Source organism: Corapipo altera, unplaced genomic scaffold (assembly GCF_003945725.1).
Source record: "Corapipo altera isolate COAL_440 unplaced genomic scaffold, ASM394572v1 1b, whole genome shotgun sequence".
In the NCBI taxonomy this organism is placed as follows: domain Eukaryota; kingdom Metazoa; phylum Chordata; class Aves; order Passeriformes; family Pipridae; genus Corapipo; species Corapipo altera.
This window is the reverse complement of record NW_020884881.1, coordinates 10,895,328-10,918,754: the sequence shown is the minus strand read 5'-3', so window position 1 is coordinate 10,918,754 and position 23,427 is coordinate 10,895,328. Positions and strand designations below refer to the sequence as shown.

Genomic DNA, 23,427 nt, shown 5'->3' with positions numbered 1-23,427 from the left:
GATATTTACAATTTCATTATATCTGCAAGATAAAAATTATGCTTGAATATTATTAATACATTTTTTAATATTATTTATACATGGAAAGGAAAGCAGCAAACCCAGGAATGTTTTTTAATTCTCATCATAAATCTGTATTAACTTTAGTCTGAGCAGCCTACAATAACACAATATAGCAAAAATGTCTTTATAGAAACCATTTTTTAATCAAAACCACGACTATTATTATTTCCTAAAGGAGTAATAAGGATATGGCACAGTAGCATGTTTCATGCCTATTGAGAAATGATCTTATATATAATGTAATGCCATATATAATGGATTTGGAATGACAAACAACATCAAGAACATTCACTATTGGACAAAATATGTATCATATACACATCCATGCACACACAGAGATAAACATAGGCACAATTAATTTTGTATTACTTTTAAATTAGTCTGCATGTCCAGAAGCTTTTCTGTTTCTTCCTCATCTACTGATATCAGCTTTTGTTTGGATGAAACAGCTTCTTCTATTGCATCAATTTCTGCTTTCCTCTCATCTACTTCTTTGCAGAGCTCATCACAATTTTCTTTCAGCTGTTTAATTTTCATATCGTCTTTCTTTAAAAATGAAGTAAAAGGTCAGATTAATTTTATTTTTCTTTTTACATTTTGCGTGCTTGAGATAATACAGAATCACCAACACTGAACAATGGCAACATTTTTTGCGTGAAGGTATGGAATATATTTTTCATTACCAGATGTGTGTTTCTTCTATCAATAACCATCAGAATATTATTTCCAACAAAACCACATATATTCATCAGGATTTATGACTGCAAATGTATTTTTCATGCTCACATCCTAGAATCCAAAACCTGCAGTTATCTTTACATGCAGTATCCATTTACTGAATACAGTAAACATTTTCTTAGTAAACAAAAAAATCCAGATCTTTTCTGAATCAGTTATTTATTGCTTGCCCTGAAGTTATCAAAACTGAATTATATAATATATCCTCTCCTATAAAATCTACTTCTTTTAAAATCTATTTTTCTCTGTATTCCATATTTTAAATAAACTCTAGAGAGACACATTGTGAAAATATTTTCACTATTATTTTTATACATTAGCCAACAGAATATAAAACATTGTTTTTCTCATGTTTTGTACTTACCTTTTTTTCTGAAATTTTTTCATATTCATCTTCCAGAAGCCTTTTTTCTTCTTGCAAACTACAGTAAAAATCAAAGAAGAGCTAAATATATTAGTAATATAATACCCATTACTGTAATATAGTAAATGGCAAAAAAGTATGGAAGCCTGTCCTGTGTTAGACTAAAACAAGTGGTGAATTATCATCAGGGCCAATAGAAAGGTGTCCCAGCTTAAAGGAAGGTTGCTGACTGGTAATTCAGGGTCCTGAAAAACAGGTTGTAGATATGGAGTCTTTCTCTACAGTCCACACATGTAAATTTTTGAATCAGATTTTTCTTAGTCTGAGCACCTCCTGCAGGGATGCATGTACGCCTCGCTCACCCTTGCCTTTTACTAGTGGCACCCTACACCCACAGTTTCTCCCAACCTCAGAAAACAAAATTTTAACATGGAAATAAGGCAAAAGGAAAGAGGAGGTGGGTCATATATAGTCACAAAGACATCACAAGAAAGTCACAAGAAAGTGCAATTGCTAGTGAGAAACTTTCTTCTTCCTATGAATGATTGCTCCTCAAATCCGAACAGGATCCTGTGAAAAAAAAAAATCCTGAAAAGTGGCAGGGGTTATAGGCTACCCCAAAGGGGTATGGGAGAAAACTAAGTTGAATAACCACAGAGAACTTAACCTGTATCCAAAACTAAATTGCAATTTAATTTCAGGCAACAATAGAGACAAATGCTGAAGAGATGAAGAATGAGGAAAGGAAGAAATAGGAAAGCTCTTAGATCTTCTGGGTGTATTTTTAGTAAGGCTGCCCTAAGAAAGATGAAGGAGTGACTACGAAAAGGGAGCTCAACTAACAAGATTGTTGGATGCACATAGGGAGCTTCTTGGTGGCAGGTAGTTAAATACTGCTAAATACAAAAAATTATCCCCATGGAAGGTGTGTCTGTACCTCCCCAGTGCATGCAGGAACAATTCTGCACCTATAGGAGGTAAATGGGCTACAGCAGTCTGCATGCCATCACAACCGAACTGAACTTAACTGAGTCATTGTGCTACTGATTGGCAACAAAGAAGGCAGTTTGTTGCAGAGTAATTCGTATGTACAATGACATTTCTGAGTCTCAGGCTGTAGAGGAGTAAAGACTGCAGCTGAGGAATTGGTGGCACAACCAAATCCTCTGTCCCAGGTATAGCAAAGAATCATCTTGTGTGCTTAAATGTGTTTCTAACTCCAGTGGGAGGATGTGCTGCTCAGGTTTCCCTGAGACTCAGGGCAGCCAGTTAGAATAAATAACTCTTTAAATCAGGGGAGCATTAAGAGAAGGGGACAAGCTTCACTGGAACACTTGTGTAACTTGGAACTTTAAACTGGCATAAGGGGATCCACTCCACCTACCCAAAGCAGCTATTACAGTTGCTTCTGAATGTGACTGATACAGAAGGGAGGCAGCTGATTGCTATTTGTTTGGGGTTTTTTTTTCTGAAACCTTTCAGTAGCAGTGTAAGACTTTGCATGGTGGTGGTGGTTCAGGTTTCAGAAAGTGTGTGGTCCTGGTAAGAGAGATCAATCTCCAAGCAGCCAACCTTGTGGAGGACCATTCCTAGGATCTTATGTTCAACTCTTTATCAGTGCTGATTTAAGGTTCTTCCTCCCCTCCCCCCCCCAGTTCCAACACCCACACCCTCTCATTAAACTCTTACTTTTCAGTTCTCCAATAAAAGGAGTGAAGCTTATACCTGGAAGTCTCAGGCAACATATTTTCAGTTACAGTAAGAAAACAGTGAAAAAGGGAACCGAGTTGGTGGTGTTGCAATTCAAATAAAACAAAACAATATGAATAAGAAGCTCTGGCTCAGATAAAGAGCAAAGAGAAAATAAAGACACAGAGTAGATGTTGTTGATTTACAGAATGTATGCATGTCTGCATGGGCAGAGTACAAAGTGCCTCCACAGGGACTGGTAAGTCCAAAAACTAATTTGAATGCCAGTGTTTGAACACCCATTGAATGAATGAGGTTGCAAAACAAAACCTTTTAAAGAAAAAAGTTGAATTTCAATCAATCTTCCCCCCAAATTGATAAAATTAATTTAAAAAGTGCTATTCCAAAATCATATTCCAAACACATTTTGGAAGCATTCCTAGTTGAGCTCCTAGTTGGGACTCACGTAATCACACTAGGGATAATGAATGTCCACTTTGCACTAATACCTGTAACTGTTTGCCTGCCACAAAATATTATTAAATAAGTCCTGTGCAAAATGATTAAAGAACTACTGCATTGCTTGTTGTCAATCCGTGCTGTGCCCTCTTTAATATCACGCTAGACGATCAAAAGAGCAATATCAAAAATCAGGAGGGAGAGCAAAGTTGACACTGTTTTCATTTTGTCACATTCCTCACTCATGAGGACAGATTCCTGTGGAACCATTCCAGTTTCACAACAAAGACTTTTCCATCCAGCAAAAGTAAAATGATTTGAACACCTCATTTTCTGTGACATAAACAAAGGCAACACTGAACTTGAAGCAGTAAGTTACCTAAAGAGCTGGCAGACCAACTACTTGTACAGTGAAGGTGGTAAAAAAGGGGGTAAAAAGAAAGAAGAATCGCTTTTGAGCTACTAGTTTGATCCAGTTGCCCATATACAGAAATCAGACTGTCAGCCCAGTGTTAACATTCCCAGGCTTCCTTACTGTCAGGGATAAAGACAGGAACCTCCAAAGGGCAGGTCATCTGACATCCCAGGTGCCTATTTTAGGATGAGATAAATTACCAGTTTAAGATAAAATATTTCTCTCTGTGGACTCTAAACCAGGATGATTAAATCAGATTAAGAAATCAAATAAGACTCTTCAAAGATTTTAAATTCAGTCTTTGATTTAATAGGTGGACACAGAAGTTTATCTAAGGTAAGCAGAGAAATTACAGTCTTTGCATTTAGCATTCGAATCTTGTAACCTGTGAGGTATGGATATCAATCTCATGAGTGTCTTACTTAGACACCAATCACAACAACAAACCAAATAGCTGCAACTGGTACTAGGCATTTATAATTCCCATTGTTTTATAGCCCTTCTTTGATGATTGTATTTTTCCGCATCGTGTGGTTTTTATTATTGTCAATATTATACCTATAACAACACACATAATGAAAAGAAGATAAAACTCTTAAGGTTAAACACTGATGTGTGCAAATGTTTCTAACACTGCTTTTCTTATTTTCACAAAGCTGAATAGCAATACTGTACATGAAAAGCTGCCAGGGATGCAGATGTAATGAGGCAAAAAAAAGCAGTTGAAAATTGGGCCATTAATAAAAATACATTCCAGATGTTTCCCTGAGAGATGTTTACAGCTGCAAACTGACACAGAAATAAAAAAATTAAGACAAAGAGATTAAGAAATGTAGTGGTAGTTGTCAACAGAGGTCCATTTCAGTTACTCACCTCACAAAATAGCTACAACGCTGTTATCATTATTAGTCCCATCATGCAAGAAAGTGAACTCCTTCAGCTACTCTGTCTTATAGCTGGGATTGCTGAGAAATCCATAGAAGGTGCTTAGCACCTCACAACTAAAATCTAGTGACCACAAGTAGAAGATATCACAGCTGACAAGCTGCCAGCATGAGATTCCTGTAATGCTCTTAGCTGTAATTAGTTTGGAGGTACTGGAGAATGCAGTCACAAGACTGGCTGATAACAACTTCAGATGTGACTCCATTTATTTTACGTATGGCTTGTAACTCTTTACCAGAAAAACTATGGACAAAAGCTCAACTTTTCCCTTTTTAATTACTGAGTGACTAATACTGAAATATTTACAAGCATTGAAATAATTTTCCATATTTGCAATCCATCTACAGGGACAAACTCAGTTTTGCAATCCTGACTTGCATGCAATCACACAGAGTGTGAGAGTACTTGAGTGAAGAGACATTTTGCTACCTGCACAAATGACTGTGAGATCTGTACATTGAACCTAGGTTTTAAAATAAAACTGCTTTCAAGAATCAGGCACCTTTAATCTCACAAACTTGTTATAGTTAATTTTAGTACAAATCAATTGCTTATTTTTAAATGTTTTCTTTAGAAGATAGATTAATTTAGACTAAATATTTATTATTTTTCAATAATAAACTACTGTTGATACCATGTTCTAATAGAGAAAAGCAGCTTTTCTTTATTTTGTCTCACAAACCAGGACTCCAAGCCTCACTCAAACATTAAAGTGAAATGTCTCCTCAAGCTAGAACAAACCCTTTCTGATCACACCAATCCTTTTCTTGTTCTTCTGCTACTTTGATTTTTCAGTCTATATTCTTATTTACTGAGCCTTCTTATCAGTTATATGAAGAAATGCCATGGCTCTGAATGCAATTTTACCAGAACCAAATGGGGATCACTGTTTTTCCTTTTACTTTATTAACCTTGCCTGGTAGTTATTGAGAGAAAGAATACTCCCGGAGTCAGCTCTGACTTTGGGATAGTGGCCCAAGCTTTAAAAGCTCAGTAAAATGATTCCAGCTCTTGCTCTCTGCCTGTGCTGTGCACTCTGGCACACACAATAGCAATGAGCCCAGTACAACCACATGGCACAACTGGCCATAAGCTGGAAAGGGGTGCACACACCTACAGTGGGAGTATACACCCCATCTATGCAGTCACCCTCAGGGTGACGTCCCTGACAGCTGAAGTGTGTCAGAGGTGCTTCTGAATGTCTCATGTACCTATTCAAGCTATGAAAAAAGTTACAAAATTCCTGAAAAACTGCTGATACTACAATGCTGAAGGCAATTTAAATTTACTCTGGGAATGTTGACTACTCATTGGAACAATAAAGAATTAAACCAGAAGATGAAATATCAACTTCAGCTCTTGAAAAAGGTATCTGATCTGGAAAAAAAATTGTTTACGGGTAAGCAAATAGGAAATGAAATATGGACGAGGGAATACAGAATACTAAGAGACCTTGAGACAAAAAGTAACTTATCTAATCTCATGGTATACCCATATGACTCCTCAAGAGTTGTCAGATTTGATTCCAAGTGCAAAAAAGATGCTAAGTACCCTTAGCTATCAGAGAAAGTGAATTGAGGCAGGAAAGAGGCGTCAGAGATAAGAGATGCTTCAGGGAAAGAAAGGCTTACAGAAACAGGAAAACAGATCTGCAGAGTCTCTCTCTCACTTCCAGCTCAGCAGTATTACTGAGTAGACATTTTTAAAAAAGGATAAAGTAGATTAGAGACACAAATATTCCCTTCAAAAACTTTTCCCCTCCATGCTCCCTGCCTGCTATACATAAGAAGGTAAATAAACATGTTTGTTTTCAGACTAAACAGCCATTAGTCATAATTCCCAAAGAGAAGTTTACTTGTAAGTGCCAAGCACAGCTGGGACTGTATTAACACAGTTGGACAACAAGGAAAACTGTGTTCCAGAGAGATCAATGGCCAAGAGAGGCTGGACCATGAGGTTTTATCCCGAGAAATGAAGGAAACCAAGCAGCCACCTAACAACAAACTTCTAATACCTTTGATGCAGCTTCCCCTCTCTGACATGGCCAATGCACACACACATTTCAGAAAACATTGCTTTATTCTTCGTTTAAAACCAGCAGGCATATAGATCTTCATTGTACATCAGTGTTGCTATTAGATCACCTGCTGCTTACAACTCTATCCTGGACATTAATTTTCACTGTCTTTCACAGGTACATAGCCCATCCCTTCTTTACAAACACTTATTCACACCCAGTATCTGGTTTTCTTCATAGGCCATTTCTCATTTCCGTACTACATTCACTCACACATTCCCTACGTGTATTCTTCTAGTCCTGTTCATTCTATGCTACTTCAACATCAAAGGCCCTGTAATATCATGAATATTTTTGGAATTTCTCTCCCAGTAAACAAATCCACACATAACCAAGGCACATCCTTCTCACTCCACACCCACAACACACATAAGATCCTATGCTACCATCAGGCATGGATTCCAAACAAGGAACAATTAAAAAATCTGTAGCTCTTCGGTTTAGAAAGTTGACAAATTGAAGGGGGAAGGGGGTTGTACAAAAGAGATCTATCAAATCATCCTGCAGCAGTGAAAATGAGGAGAGGATCAGATGTTCGTTCGTTGTCTCATCCAATACAAGAACTACAGGGCACTAAATGAAGCTGTCGGAGTCAGGTTAAAAAAAAGCAAGAAGGTGGCAGTTCTTATGTAGAGTTCTTATGTATTAATCTGTGGAACTCATTGCCCGGGGTGTTGCAATGTCAGAAGTTTGCTGGGGAGGACACAGGAGAAGTTCAAAAGAAGAGGGGTCAGCTGAGGATTCCCAAATACAGAGGACTGTATTTGGCTCACGAAATCCCCACATCACAAATGGCTGAGGCTGCACTTGTGATCTCTGTTAGATAACACTCCTCATGGAGCTCTGGTTGGACTGTACAGCTGGGTTTGATCCCAGGCAACACATAAGACGGAAGTTTCTTATTACAGTGAAAGAACATTTTTCATAGTATGACTGACCCAAAAAGTGTATTTTTAATCTGCAAAATAGGATATTCAGTTCATATATAAATATTAATGCAGTAAATGTGCAAGGATAATTGAAATAATACCTAAACTGCATTTTATATAGAACAGAATTCTACTTTTGACTAGAGGTAGAAAATAGAGAATGGGAACATATCCCCTAAACATACAAATCCCTTTAATTTTTTTGAAAAGTGATACAAAATCAGTGAAGAATATTAATGAGGACAAACAGGTAAAAAGTACGGTATTTTTGAAGAGTTCATTTCTGGATTGCTTGGAAATTGCAAGAAACTCTGTATTTAATAATTATTTCAGAAAACTTCATGTTTCTCAGTTATCTGAGAGCAAATAATTTTTTCCAGATGCTTTCCATGTTTCTTTATTTCTCCCACTTCCAATTTTCTTCATTCTCATTTCTTTCTCTCTTAGAGCAAAAACTTGGCTCTAAACTCCCCCCCAATCCAGAAAGAACTGCCAGAAAAATCTGCTCCATGCAGTGTGTACAGTGTTCCTGCTCTCCTTGCAGAAAAATAGGTTTAACTGCTGAGATGCTGACATTACTTATTTGTATTTATATACACACCAACTACACTATAGCTGGAGTGATGATGAGTAAAAATAGCAAGCACCTCACAAAATAAAAATCTGAATTCACCTGCCTAGGTACATATTCTTACAAATGCAATAGTATGTTTGTAATTTTACCATAAAATATTCAGATAATTGAAATATATACAGTATTAAGCTTATTCTTGACTTTTTTTACTTACATAAAAATGTCAATATATCATTTCTTTCAGGGAAAATTTATTATTTTTCTAGTAGAAGAATATACATGAACTTCTCCTCCTTTAAGTACCTGAAGAAAAAATCTTGAATATACTGTCCTACCGATGTTAAAAATAGCATTGGGTCTATTTATTACATTGTTTCCATAAAATCCCAGCCAACAGGTCTCTGAGACACTTGAAATGTTTGTATTAAAGGTGTCCTAGACTAGAACTGTTCATGTTAATATGCCTACCCAAAAATTAATCACGCAACGTAGCAAATTTTAAACAGCATTTCAAAGGACACCATATCATGTTCTAAATTTAAAACTATCTACAGATTCTTGCACCAGGGTAAATTTACTCATCACTGAAATGTTGCTGTTACCAGGAAAAGGTTGTGGCAATTTGTTCAAAAACAGCCATCAAGAAATATGTCCATGTAGGATGGAAATGAGATTGAATTATACTCTATGTTACTGTCTTTCTAGATCCTAGATTAGCTATGATAAAATTAGTAGCATTTGACCACCATTACCTACCATTCTATCTTCAGCTGATTCTCATACTCTCTTGCTTTAATAGCATCGTATTCACTTTGGCAACTATGAAGTTGTTGCCTTATTTGGGAAGCTTCACTGGAAGATTCTTCAGGGACTTGTTCAGGTTTTTCCAGTCCATGCCGTTGTTCCAGTTCTACACTAAGACGTTTGGCTTCCTGCAACAGCTGGGTCTCAGATTCCTGTAAACTGCATTAGACAAATTTAGAACTAGGCAATAAGAAGCGTAATCTTTGTATTTACGCTTTTTTACCTTCCTATAATAGTCAATTCAAGGTTTTCAAGATGAGATGAGATTAAGTCCTGAACAATCCGCTCTGATCTCCTAGTTCAGCCTGTGCTGGACAGCAGGTTGGACCTCCTGAGGTCTGTTCAAACCTGGAGCATCCTATGATGCCATGAGAGCAGTGGAATCTGGTCAGAGGGTTTTTTTCTGCATACCTGGAGTTGGAGCGAGATTCATCTTATCTAATTTTAACCAGATAGAAGAACTTTAGTTAGTTTAATTTATTTGTCTGGCATTTCCTGGACACAAAGGAAGAGATAGGGAATCCATTTTATCCTAAGAAGTGCCAAAGGCTACATCTAATTCAGTGTGGGGACCTATAAAAGCGAGGTATTCACCAGGACAAGGCCCAGTCTGGGCTATTTGACAACTTTAAGTTCCTAATAAACACCAAGACACCTACCCAGTGATGAGGTGCATCTTGCTACTGCTGCAGTGCTACCAGGATCTGAAGTAACTCATTTAATGATACACAAGCTGAAAACACATTTGTGGACATCTGTTGAAGCTCATTATAAGGCCTGTAGATGTGAACAATTATGTGATCTAACTCATATCACCAAAGTCTAGCATCACAGAAACAACAAACTGTAATATTCTATCAGTGTCAGGAGACTGGTATTCATATATCCTTAGGAACCTCTGATAGCTGAATAACACCTTAAAGGCTGTTAGTAAAATACATTGATTATTATGGAAAAGTCTTAGAGGGAACTACAATATGAAAATTCATATACAATGCACCACACATTAACCTATGCTTTATGCTATAGACATAGTTGTGTATGCCTTCTCAACATTACTACAGTGTGACTTTTTATATAACGATATACTCAAATTAGTCACAAATTATGTAGAGGAATAAAGAACTCTATCACTTAACTTTTACTAATTAAAAATATAGTGCAATTTAATATTTTTTGAAAAAACAAGGGAATTTAAAATTTCCCATATTAAGAAACTCTATACATAAATTTTGGATCAAATTTGACTTTTATGGCTTAGGCACAAAACCAAAATTATGTATCACACTGAAGAATAGAGTTGAGATGGTAACTACAAAAACACAAAATATACAAGTGTCTATATTGCACAAACATAGCTGAAATAATATGGCAGAAAAAGTTTTGGTTTGTGTAACATTTCTCCTTAGATAACCACTTCCTTTTTCTAAACTAGAAAATAAGAAAACCACAGACTTCAACAGAAAACAGAGTGTATCTTTATCACGAACAAATAACTTCAAGTGAGATGTATTTACACACACATATGAAGGGAAAAATAAATTGACTTACTGTCACTGGATTCTACATAATATTTAGATTTTCTTTAAGTCTGACAGAATGTTTGCAGTTGTAGGAGAAAATATAATTCGTTGTAGTAATACACATTCATTTCAAACACAACTCTTATGTAATGCATACCATTTATATACAGTTACATAAACACGTAAGTGATTCCATAAAAACAAAATTCTTAGTATTGATTTTTTTAAAGATAATAAAAAAAGAAAAAGGAACAAGAAGTGAGTGTTGAATCTAGCTCTTGCTCCCTACAGATGCCAACAGCATTTTTCCATGTGCTGATTTATATTTAATTGAAGACAACGAAGAAATAGCTGGACATCTACACGATGTACACATTTAGAATCACGAGTGCAAAAGTAGGTTTGTGCAGTCTGATGTGGCAGATTTGAATTTTTAAATTGATTAGTATTTTAGGAGAGGCTTAAGAAAATAACATTCCCGATCTGCCAATAAATTTTCACTATTACATGAGTATCTTATATCTTGGGTTATCAGAATATTCATATTAGGTTCCTAAACTGAAATAATAAAAATAAAAATTTACAACTGGGCCACATAATTGAGTGACTAAATGGGTTTTCAGTTGCTAAATATGAACTCAGGTACTTCAGCTTTAGATGCAGGCTTACTGCAAAGGGAATGGGTGAGACAGCACCACAATGGGATGACAACCTGTTCCTAGCAAACATAAATTCAAAAGCATATAACACCTTGAAGAAATGTATCAAAGATTCTATCTGCTAGGTAACATCTCTCAACTTTTCAGAATGCCAAATTGTGCAAAACTGAAAGCAAGAAAGAAAAGACTATTTACCACTGAACAAATACTAACCATACACTACCATAGCAACAGCCTTGGAGACTACCTGCATACAGACTTGTTGTATTCATCGTGTTACACAAATTTATATTGTATATCAGAGAGATCAGCTGCAATAGTTTGGCATAGCTGTCACAGGGAACCACGCTGCTGGAGACTTTTCTAGGCTACTAAAGGGAAGAGGAACACACACAGCCTGAAGACCTCATCCTTCGTCATTTGTTTTAACATGACATTGTAACAGCACTGACAGGTGGGCATTAATTAGGAAAGAGATTGAATTCAACTGTATTAGGTGAAAAAATAAGCTCTTGATCCGCAGAACTGTACTGCACATGTAAGGGCGAAGAACTAAAAATTCACAAGTGGTATTGATTCTGTGAATGGTTCATTGCAGGAAAAGAGTATACTGATGTTAACATATGGACAAGTGAATCCCAATTTAGATGTCTGAAAAGTCCTTAAATTGTACTGGAGATCCTGATCCATTTTTGCTAACTGATTTCACTTTCAAAAGAAAGCAGTAGGAGGAATTGATCTGTGGGAACTAATGGTTTTTCACACATTAGTGTTTTGCTTTGACACACAACCACATCTCAGAAAAGAGTGTGTCATGATTTTTTCCAATCCACTTTCTTACAGAACTATGGCAATTTCATACTCCCGTGAGAATGATGGAAAGAATGAGAGATGTAATCTCCCATCTAACATTTTCATGCTTTTTGTGCATGCTATTAAGGGTAGTCTTAAGTGTGACAGAAAAGACAGCTGAGTCCTATTTACACTCAGGCCATATTCCACTTGCTACACACACAAAGGGATTGTCTTTACATAAATGAATGTTCTGTATAAAAGAATACTATATAAATACATAAAATACGTAGTAATATGCTGATATTTTCCCAATCAAAGACTGTTTTCAAACTAACACTGGTTAAAAGTCAATCAAGTTCAATCAAGTTTATCAGCTACTGGGTTTCTACTTCAGCTCAGTGAACACCATTGTGGTAGAAACCTTCTCAACCAACTAATCCAAACCCCGTATAAATGTTTAGTTCTGAGTGTTAAGAAAAGTCTTCTTGCATTTTCTAAAAAGACAAACTGTTTTAGGAGTGCTGTTTTTCATTTTGCTTCCCAGAAAGATTTGCTATACAGTAATCTGAAATAAAGTCAGATGTCTTCTCACAGAGTCAGACCTATATTCTAACTCCTCATTTTATTAAGATGAAACTAGAAGACTCGGTAAACTCAAGAAAAACTGCTATTTCAGGATTTTGGGAACCCTTTTTCAAATTATTTTACATTACTTAGCACTTGTCACTATTTAGATTACCAGGAAGCACACTAAATCCCAGCTGAACCCAAATAAGCACATATGACTTGAACTAGAAATTGGATTCCTTAAATTAGGCATTAGCTTTAATGACAGAATTGCTATAAAGGTTTTGATGTGTACTGTCAGTGAAACTGGGATAAAATATTGTTAATATAGTGGATATTATGGTATGTAGTACAGGAAATGTAACAGAAGTATCATGACGCTGATTTAACTTATAATCACGCACATGCTGTAAGTAATATCAAAATTATTATTCATAAATACTAATGTAGTATTGCAATATTTGCAATAGGACTGCTCTGTTCTGTGACACACTGTTCACCTGATAGAACTGCAGTATTGTGTCCCACTTTGTCCCTCCCTCTCTCCTTCCACTCCCACATGCCCTGCTCAAGCCTGGCATCAGGCTCTTTTCTTCATGGTCTCTTCTCTCTCCTCCAGCAAGTACTGGTGCAGGGGAGGCCCACAACTACTACATCTAATTTCCAAACTCCATTTATAGTGTGAAGCTTAAGGTTCTAATTAGCTGCCCTGTCTAATGTGACTGTCAGTATTCTCAGAATGTAAAATTCACAGCTACTTAGAAGTGACAAAGTCTCATTTTCTTTCTTAGAAACGAGCCTTTACTTTCTTCAGCTCAGCAAGTTGGTCTTTTCATATGTTACAATTCTCGCTACATGATATTCAAATATGTACTTATTTTAAACTTGTATATTGTCTGTTGCAGTCTGTGTGTCTGTCCATTCCCAATATTATTACGTTTATATTACAAACAGAGATGTTCTTCAAACAATTATTTAGGTACCCCTAACAACCTTGAAAGTTCCTATTAAATAATACTGGTTTACAAACTTGTGTTGTTCTTGCTTCCTTTATGAACTATCACCATAAGAAAGCCTTAAATGATAATTAAGTTTCAGCAAGAGCAGAAAATTACTTTAAATATGTAATGCTTTGGCTACTAAAAGTCTAAAAATAGATATTATACCTTATCACAGTCTTATGCAGCAGGGTATACTGTTCCTTCAGCTCAGCTGCTTTGGTGTCTGTGATTTTTCCAGCAGAAAATAGCTATGGAAGGGAAACAGACAGTTATGAAATCTCTTAAGCAGTAATATTTTCATTCTGCTGCAACTTTTTATAACTGTAATTGGCAGCCTTTCAGTTTAGACAGTCTTTGGTAACAAAAATTCAAATACACAACCAAATCAAATACACAGATAAAAGAAATGCTTATTTACACAATTCAAAGTATAAATATAAGAACATAAAAAATGTATGTTACAACTGCAGTTCTGCCTGCACCACCATTTCTTCTCTGATTTTCTGTCTGTATTAATATTCCATGATAATTCTGTCTTGAATTTGAACTCAAGATCTAAGTCACCTGTTTTTCACATTGCTTAACTGGTTCAGTTTTGGTATAAAGTTGCTGGCCTGCACAGGCTAAACTGAGGCTCAAAGTGTCTCCACAGGCAGTAGGGTTGCAAAAAAGAGGAGCTGTGCTCAAGCAGGATCACCCCCATGCAACAGAACACATTGCCTTATATGCCTGTGCCCATCTTCAGCAAATACCAAGATCAAACACATATTTCAAATACCTCCAGGGATGGTGATTCAACCACTTCCTTGACCAGACTTTCACAAAGCTTGATCATCCTTTCAATGAAGAATGTTTTCCTAACATCCAGTCTAAGCCACTCCTGGTGCAACTTGAGGCCATTTCCTTTTGCCCTGTCACTTGTTACCTGGGAGAAGACACTGACCTCCATATAGTTATGGAGAACAGTAAGTTCTCTCCTGAGCCTCTTCTCCAGGCTAAACACCGCCAGCTCCCTCAGCTGCTCCTCGTGAAACTTGTGCTCCAGACCCTTCATCAGCTCCATTGTCCTTCTCTGAACATACTCCAGCACTTCAGTGTCCTTCTGGTAGTGACGGGCCCCAAAACTGAACACAGGATTCAAGCTGAAGCCTCACCAGTGCTGAGTAGAGGGGGACAATCACTTCCCTGGTCCTGATGGCAACACTATTCCTGTGTGATATTTCTTTAGAAAACCTTTCTTCCCCTCCTTTGATCACAAGTAAGGAGAACAAGGTTAAATCCAATTAAAAAATGTAAGGTGATCCAGCTCTATAAAAGTCCATGGCTAGCCTTGCAGGGCAGCAAGTTAAATCTGCAAATTCTATGGGGACCTGCCAAGAAATGTGATTATGTAGATCTCCTGAAATTAAAAATGAAATTACTACAGCACCAGGAAAATCCCAGAAGCCATAATTCAACCTTTAGAACATTTAGAAAAAAACCATCTAAAACCAGTTCTATGGTCAAGAAGCAGAATACAAGTTAATATGCCAAAGGAAGTATATATTTTCTTGCTAAATGTTTGTGTATTTTCTGAGATTTGTTCCAAAATATTTCATGGTAGCAAAGACAATCTTTGCTCCCTGAGACCCTGAGAAAAGGAAAGAAGGTCTGCCTTTCCTTTGTTTGCATGAGATTAAAGACAAGCAGCTCTCAGATATTTATTTTGGCATTCTCTGTGATCCAAAGACACTGCTCACTTGAGTTCACAATACTAACTAGCTCTCCTGTGAGAAAGAAAACATTTCTATCTCTCAACCTATTTATTTCTTAGCCTCATATGTAGATATAGGTGTCCTATTTAGGTGGTACCTCACTAATGCCCTCTCTCCACACTGCTCTGATCTGTACCTGTGACTTACAGTTTTTCTTACTGCTTAGGTTCTCACTGAAGATCTATGCCATGTTTGACAACGTTTCTACAGGAATAATCTTACTTGTCCTGAAGGCTGTGTCTTCTTTAGGTCCATAATTTTTTACAGCTTTTACCCTTAATTCCTCAATTCAGTTCAGAGCTAAGAGCTCTATTCCAATAAGGTTGGTCCTATACAATGTGATTTGTAGCACTGAGGACTGCACAGGACAGACTGCATGGATGGCACACCAGCTTGTCAAAGGCAGCGAGACTTCTGTGAAAAGTTTCATCAACGAATAGTTCCCATCACCACAACTTTATTTGGAGAGCCAGCACTGAGCCATCAGAGAGCCAGCACTAAGCTAGCCTGATCCCAGGATTTGTTACTAAAGCCCAGTATACTGCCTTCTCCATGATCCTTAGGAGGGCAGAAGGGAAAGAAGCAACTGTCTGAGGGGAAAAAATAGTCAGTTAGTGGAAGAAGGAAGAAAAAGATGAGCCTACTGTAGAAAAACTGTATTAGTTGTGATGATAAAACTAGACAAGAGATGATGGCCCTAATATATAGACATATACTTTTTTCAAGGCTGCCCTTTTCACATTAACGATAAAATAGCCAACAGTATTTATGCACTCATAGTTCATTTTATTGCTTGGAAGCTCTCACATTGCCAAGTTAAGTAAAATGTTGTTCTCCTCAGTGTAGCTAATCGTGTTGTACACTAAAAAGCAAAAAACTAGTGAAAAGATGGAGTAGTAAGAAAAAACAGGGCTTGTGAATGGCAACTGAGGATGTCTTTTTTTCAGTTCTATGTTAACCATAATGCTCTGAAAAGAACTGAGATCATTTTGTTATACCGGTGATCTCAGATCAGGTCTGGAATATAGTCAGATAATTATTCCTACCTTGTTGAGTCTTCCAGTCCCTTTCCATCTCAGTTGTACTTAACTGTATTTTGCTTTTCTCAGTTTTGCTTTCTCATTATGCTGGGACCCCATACATTTTTAAACGCACTCCATGTTGATAGATCATCTGGATAAACTAAAATAAATGTTCCTTATCTAAGAAGTTGGAAAGTTGGATGAAGATTTGGCTGTTAATGGATGGTTCCCTGGCAACTTTCTGCTTTCCTTCTCCCCATACTCCTATAAATATAATTACATTGAAAATATGCAAATATGTATCTTATTAGTGGGTTTACTTGCACCTTTTCCTTTTTATTTAATATTTCTGTTATGTTTATTTTACCCCATTAAATTACCCTTTCTTTTACTTTACTGTCATCTTTAACTGATTAACATGAGTGTAACTTTCTAACTTTGCTACATTTTTTCATGTTCCTTCACTATTTGAAGTCTGGCTTTTCTACCAGAAAAACAAAACATTACAAAACAAACACAAACCAAACCCAAACCCAAATTCCAAAGCAAATTTGTTTCCTCCAATCTATGAAAAATCCCATGAAGTAAAGTGCTGGATAATCCTGTCCTATGATAGAAAATGTGGAGGAAAATTTTTCTGACAATGTGAAAGGGAAGGGCATATCCTTCATATTTTTCTAGCTCTACATTTATTTTCTGACTCTGGGCAGGAATCTTGAATATAGGGATCCATGAGAAAAACAGAAACTGTTTATGCTCAGATAGTTGTTCTATGCACCTGAATAACTTCTCTCTATCCCCACACTAGCAATAAGTTCATGATTGCTTGCTACCAACAGCTCCCCATCAGAGCTCTGCATAAAATATCCTGAAGAAAATTCCAAGAAAAAATGAGCACTGTATGGGATTACACACTATCTGAGGGTCCTCTTGAATATCCTTTGAGCTTGACTTCAGGATGTAACACCACAGTAGTTTCTCCAAGTCTGGATATAGAGATATGTGATACATGAGATGTCAGTAAGAAAGAGAAGAGATCAGAATACAAATAGGAATTAAAACCACAGAAGGGAGAAGGCCAACCTGATAAAGGAGGTACTCTTCCATGTGAGCAAAAACAGTGACATTTGGTCCTAACTATATCAATGCCTCCTCACTTCCACATTACGTGCACTGGACATTCTCCACTTTAACATATTCAGTCCTTCCTGACAGTCAACTCAAAGTAATACACCAAGGAACTCATCTGAAATTTCAAACGAGGTTTTATGTAACTCAAATGTGATATAAATAAGAACTCTAGGAACATTTCTCGTTTTGAATTTCAAGGCTTTTAAAAATTCTTTTGGGACTCTACAGAAATGAATAAAACTCGGCCAAATTTTAAACTTAAATAGATGAGGCAATCTGAATGTTGGTCACTCACACTCTTTTGATAAAAAACATCCCAAATAAGCATGGAAGATAAATATAGTCGCCACCAAGAAATTACTGATTAACATCAATTGCTCATAATCATTATGAAAGTGAAACACTTGAGGCTTCCTAGAAAAGACTTAATTTCAACAGTGCCTAGGATCTCTGCATTTTGGAGAAATGATGTAGCTAACATGTGTTTCTAATTTTGCAGATACTGCAAAACAACTAAAATGTATTCTAAGTTCAAATGGAATAGTAACACTTTCCACTTCATTCTAAGCTGCAGATTTTGTAACTATAACAAGACATTGTGACTACATTTAATGTTATTTTAATACATAGAATATCCAGCATTTTATATTAATTTGCTTATTTCCAATATCTGAAACATCTCATTAAACAACTCTTTTGCCTCATAATAGGAGACAAGAGAAAAATATCAAGGGATTAGTTTGTATACACTCAGGATTTCAGTATAGTATTAGCCACTTGTCATATGGCTCTTCTGACCAGTCTGCTATGTCAGGTTTGGAATGTTCTTTCTGTTGTTTATTTGAAGAGCTTTTCTTACCTCCTTTGTATAATATTTAAAAGTTTAAGCATTCAGGAAAGAAAAAGGATAAGTGTCCTCTTTGAACAGAGAGTTCTGCATCCTCTGTCAAAATCCTCATTTAGTCCAGACTGTTTGACACTTAACACACAGTTCAGGTGTTCCTTATTCCAGGGAGAGGGTGGCACTGTCTTCTCAGCCATTTCTACATTGCAGGGGCACAACAGGTACAAGCAGGCTGAACCCATGCTATGACTCGTGCATTTCTATCCATATTGCTGGCTGCCAGCCTCCACAGAATCACAGAGCTGGGGGTATCTGCTGGTGTTTGGTTTTCCTCCAAATATACCTCCAAATTATCTAGGCAAAATTGTGGACCCATGATAATGCACTAGGGGAAGAAAAGATTCCTCCTCAAGTTCAGCCCATGGCTCAGAGGAAGTTTGTAACTATGACTTCTCACTACTACTGAAGATCATGTCCTGGCTACTTCAAGATGGAGCATACAAAAATGAAGGAAAAACAATTAAAAGTCTATACAGTTTGTGTTTGTAACCTTCCTGGCAATCTTAGAAAAAAACACAAGAAAACTGCTCCAAAAACTCCCAGTCCTGATGCCAGAGAATTTAACAGTCCTAAGGAGTTCTGTAACAATTTCATCTGATTCCCTAAACAACACACAAGACAGTTTTTACCATCTTCACTGCTTTCCTACAGGGCTTAAAGCATGCACTTCATTTTCCAGAATGCTATGTTTACATAATTGTTATTACAACATAAAGTAAAGAATAAATTCTGTGTAATACATGAGAGGAATTAAGTTAGAAAATTTAAGGCAGGAAGGAACTTCCGGATGCCATTTAGTCCCAATTCCTGCTCAAAGCAGGGATAGCTTCCAAGTTAGACCAGGTCACCTCAGGGCCCTCCCTGTCAAATTTTAAACAAGCTGTGACTCAATAAGGATGCAGTGGATGAATATATATTGCACCAGTTATAAGATACTCTCTGTATTCAGCTGATGTACCAACAGCTTTCTAATTTTTACCCAAAAGAGGATAATGACTTGTCCTGAAGTATACTGAGTCTAAACATTGGCTACCTTACTTTGTCTAGCATATTATTCCCAAACCATGGAGTTAAAGATTGAAATATATTGCCTTTAGACTTCAGAAAGCTTAAGGAAGGCAAAAATAAGTGCCAGAATAGAGATTAATAATTAAGTCAGTGTATTTAAGATTCTAATTATTTTAATAATAAAATTTAACTTGTTAAATTATTTCAGACTGCTTTCCAGTATTTATAAGAACTAAGAAACATTCTCGGTGAGGCTCTTAGTTGCCTTGACTATAGTGAGAGCCAAAGATGACTACTGAGCTCAGTCCAAACACCAGATGTTTAGATAACCTAAACTCTGATTTTAATGTAAAGTGTTGCATCACAATTTATATATGCCCAGAAAAAATCATCTTTACACTTTTTATGCAATCATTGTGCATTTTTCAATATGCATCAACGATTAATACAGAGTTATGGAAAACTAACACTTCCAAAATTATCTATAATTTCTCTACTAAACAATATTTCAGGCTTCAGGACATATTTCTAAGTATCTTAAAACAAGAAGATAAAAATCATTAATTTAAGACTGTAAATATTTAGTTACACAATAAATTGTAGCTATCAGAATGCAATTCTGCATTCCATTTGTAGATTGGGAAACAGTGAAAGTACATACAGGAATAGCTATGCTGCAGATATTTAGGGAATTACATGCCTTGCTTAAGTCATTATTCTAGAGAAAGGTTATGATGGTAGTAAGTAAAGAAAAATGCAGTAAGGTTTTAAAATTAATGCTGTAGTTAGAGTTAAAAAATAAGGTGGAATCCCTCTCATCTGTAGCTACATACATCTATTACAAGAAGTAGACTTAGGATAAGTATGAGAAGTTCATAGAAGAAGCTTATTTATTGGCTTTTCAAGAAGAAAAAGATTTGTTACTGAGTGTTCTCAACATTTATTTAGGTAATAAACAATACTTGAAGCCATGAGGCTATTGATTGCACAAATACAGTCAGGCATTTATCTCCTGCTGTTCGTGACAAGCAAAATTATAACAAAGTAACAAGTACATTTGTATAAGATGACACTTATATGTATGCTTGTTTTCCCTCAAAAGTGCTATTTTTACAGGAAAACAAAATCACTTTTCTAAGCCATTTCTATTTGGAAGTTAAAATAATTTAAATAATTTGATAAAGTGATTTTTTTTTATTTTAATAAATGCTTCACAAATGATTTTGCCCTTTTTCCTATTCCAAGAAAACCGTAAATGTGATGAATAGGAAGATTGAGGGCACTTTTTAAATATAGCATATCTTTATTTCACAAAGTGAGGGCATATGGTTTATGGTTCCTTGAACTTTGCTGTCTAAAGAAAAGTGACTTCCCTGCATTGATTCTACATATAACAAGCCAGGAACTCAGAAAAATCATAAACCAAATAAATGAGCATGAGAAATTATTAATATCTACTCATTTTATTCTGACATATTTATATCAATATACCATTGAAAGGCTCATAGTCTACTACAAAGTATTTCACATGAAAAAAGCTATTTGCAGATGATGCTACATAAACAGGACAAAATTGAGCATGGGGGTAAAGACATGCATGAAAATCATAAATACACCTATTTATGGTAGATACAGCACTGTATTGCCTTACATAGAATGTCTATAATTTTTCTTTCTTATTTACAGATGGATGACCCAGGCTTCCTTTAATGAAAAATAAACTGCTAAAAAGCCTTCTAAAACTAACAAATAATGACTAGGAAAGATAACATCACAAACTCTTTCCCAAGACAAAGTTCATAACGCTGGTTCTGTTCCCCAGTTCATGGGAAAGAGCAATCCCTACATGAAAAATATAAAAATCAGGATAAAAATAATGTATCTGGTGGCCAATTGCATCTCATATGGCTCAGAAAGAGAGGGCATAGGAGACTGGAATTTTGGGAAAGGGTACAGCTTTCCTGCTGTCACCTCTCTGACTGTGAATCTCAAAAGTAAGATCCACTCTTACACTTGCTGGTCTTATTGGAGCAGGTTTGCAGGAATCAAAAAGGAATTTTCCTGAAAAGACATATCAGGGAGAGGCTTTTGTATCTGGTATGTCATCATTCTTGAAGTGCATTCTGGTTTATTCTCCCTGTATACTGAGCCAACTACAGCATCTTCTATGGCTACAGATAAAGAAAATATTTAGCAGTAAATTGTAGATTTTGGGCAGGCAGATCTTCAGATGTCATGAAAGAAACAGAAATAACAAGAACTTAGTTTCATGGACCTCTTTTTTCACAAATATGGTTCTCATCTTAACAGAAGGAGTGATATTCTTTGACCACATGAATTTTATAATATGTATTACATTTACAATTGCTTATATAACTATCTAACCTACTACTTATATGCTCTATGTCAGTGCTGCCTTTCTGCCTATTGCCAGAATTTATAAATAAAGCAATGACCAATTTCAACAGGTATGAAAGTCACGTGGCTACTAGTTCTGTGTAATCTGTATCTGAATATTAACAACTAAAATCAAAATAGAATCAGACTGCCTTTCTTTTTGTGTTCTGATGTGTTCTCATGGACACATGAGAAGTTGCATGGGTAGTCCCACAATCCAGTGGACAACATAAGGACTGCTTGCATGAAGAATGACTACTGAATTTAAAAAACTGCAACTGAATTCATCAGAGAGAATTCTAAATCAGAATTTGTTTCTAATATGGAATTTTGGTATATATCCCGCATTGTGGGAAAACCTGAAAATTAATCTAATTACTTCTCATCCTCTTTCTCAGCCAAAATGTATCACAGAATCACTGAAGTTTACAAAAAACATCAAAAATATTATGCAGCAGTTGAATCTTAACACATCCCACTTTGCCACCAAAATGGTTTATATGAATGAACTCAGATGTGCTTCAGGTTTGTTCATATCAATCATTTGAACTGCTTAGAGAAACCTGGATGCTTTGCAGCAATTCTTCTGCAGGTGTTGACTACCAGCACAAAGCCAGAAATCAAATAGATGGCAAGCTGTTGTGTTTTAAATTGCCATAGTCACTAGTTAAACTAACATCTGCCTACAGTCACAACCTTGTTGTCTTCTATTTGACCTGCATTCCATTATCTGCCAGAAAAAGCCCGTACTCTAAAAAAACATGGGAAAGGGTTCATGCTGGTTTTGATAAACTTTGAATAAACACTCGTCAGACAAGTCTGATGAAACAAAATACATCAGTTTAACCTTGTCATCACCAGGTAGTTCTGGAATAGAATTAAAATCTTCAGTAGAATTTAAAAACATCATGAGCTTTCAGTTTAGGAAGATATGTCTGTAAGATTAAGATATCTCTTCAGGGGGAAAAATAGATTCCTAAAAAGAAGGCTAAAAGAGATGAAAAACTACAAGAAAATTACCTTTAAGCAAAAAAACAAAGGCCTTAGTAGAAAAGTCTCACAGTCATCAGCTGTTATTGTTAGATCCTTTCACAGTTGAAAAAGATTGGCTTTTGGGTTTTGTGATTACTTAACTGATTTAAAGTTTTAAGTTTTATGCAGAACAGTCTAGGGATCTAGAGAGGCCCCATCTGGGAAGAAACTTTGCTTATAAACAACCTGCAGTTCTCAGTTTTGATCTGGTCAATATTTCTGCCATTAATGCAGTTAAGCTGCATCAGCATCTCACACTTTAAGATTGTTCAGTGTCCTTTCTAAGGGTAAAGACTTCTGAAAAAAATCAGATTCACTACTACTAGAAATTTCTGCCCTTCTAGATGTTACAAAATTTTAATGATATTTCTGGCTTTCAATGCAGCACAGCAGTCACAAATTACAACAATATTCAATATGCATTTAAAAATTTCAAGGCAACTCATACAATGTGGTCTACCAAGGATAATTATTATTAATTTTACAGATACAGAACAGTTTGTCCAGTTCAAAGCCACAAAGCAGATAGCAGAGTTCATTGTAAAGTGAACAAACAACAGTGTGGGGGAGAAGGGGC

At 36.1% G+C, this 23,427-nt stretch overlaps 1 protein-coding gene across 9 annotated transcripts in view; it reads right to left on the bottom strand.

Moving 5' to 3' along the window:
- Positions 1-23,427, bottom strand: part of CCDC146 (coiled-coil domain containing 146) — a 70,345-nt gene that overhangs the window by 22,585 nt on the left and 24,333 nt on the right. For 5 of the 9 annotated variants that reach the window (XM_027639567.1, XM_027639571.1, XM_027639565.1 and 2 more), the window contains 4 exons: positions 13,768-13,850; positions 9,010-9,216; positions 1,166-1,223; positions 433-609 (listed from right to left, as the gene is read on the bottom strand). In XM_027639567.1, coding sequence (XP_027495368.1) covers positions 433-609; positions 1,166-1,223; positions 9,010-9,216; positions 13,768-13,850 — 525 coding nt within the window. Of the gene's footprint in view, positions 1-432; positions 610-1,165; positions 1,224-9,009; positions 9,217-9,716; positions 9,791-13,767; positions 13,851-17,461; positions 17,501-18,493; positions 18,708-23,427 lie in introns of those variants that run through there. The other 4 variants (XM_027639569.1, XM_027639570.1, XM_027639573.1 and 1 more) reach the window with 4 other exon arrangements.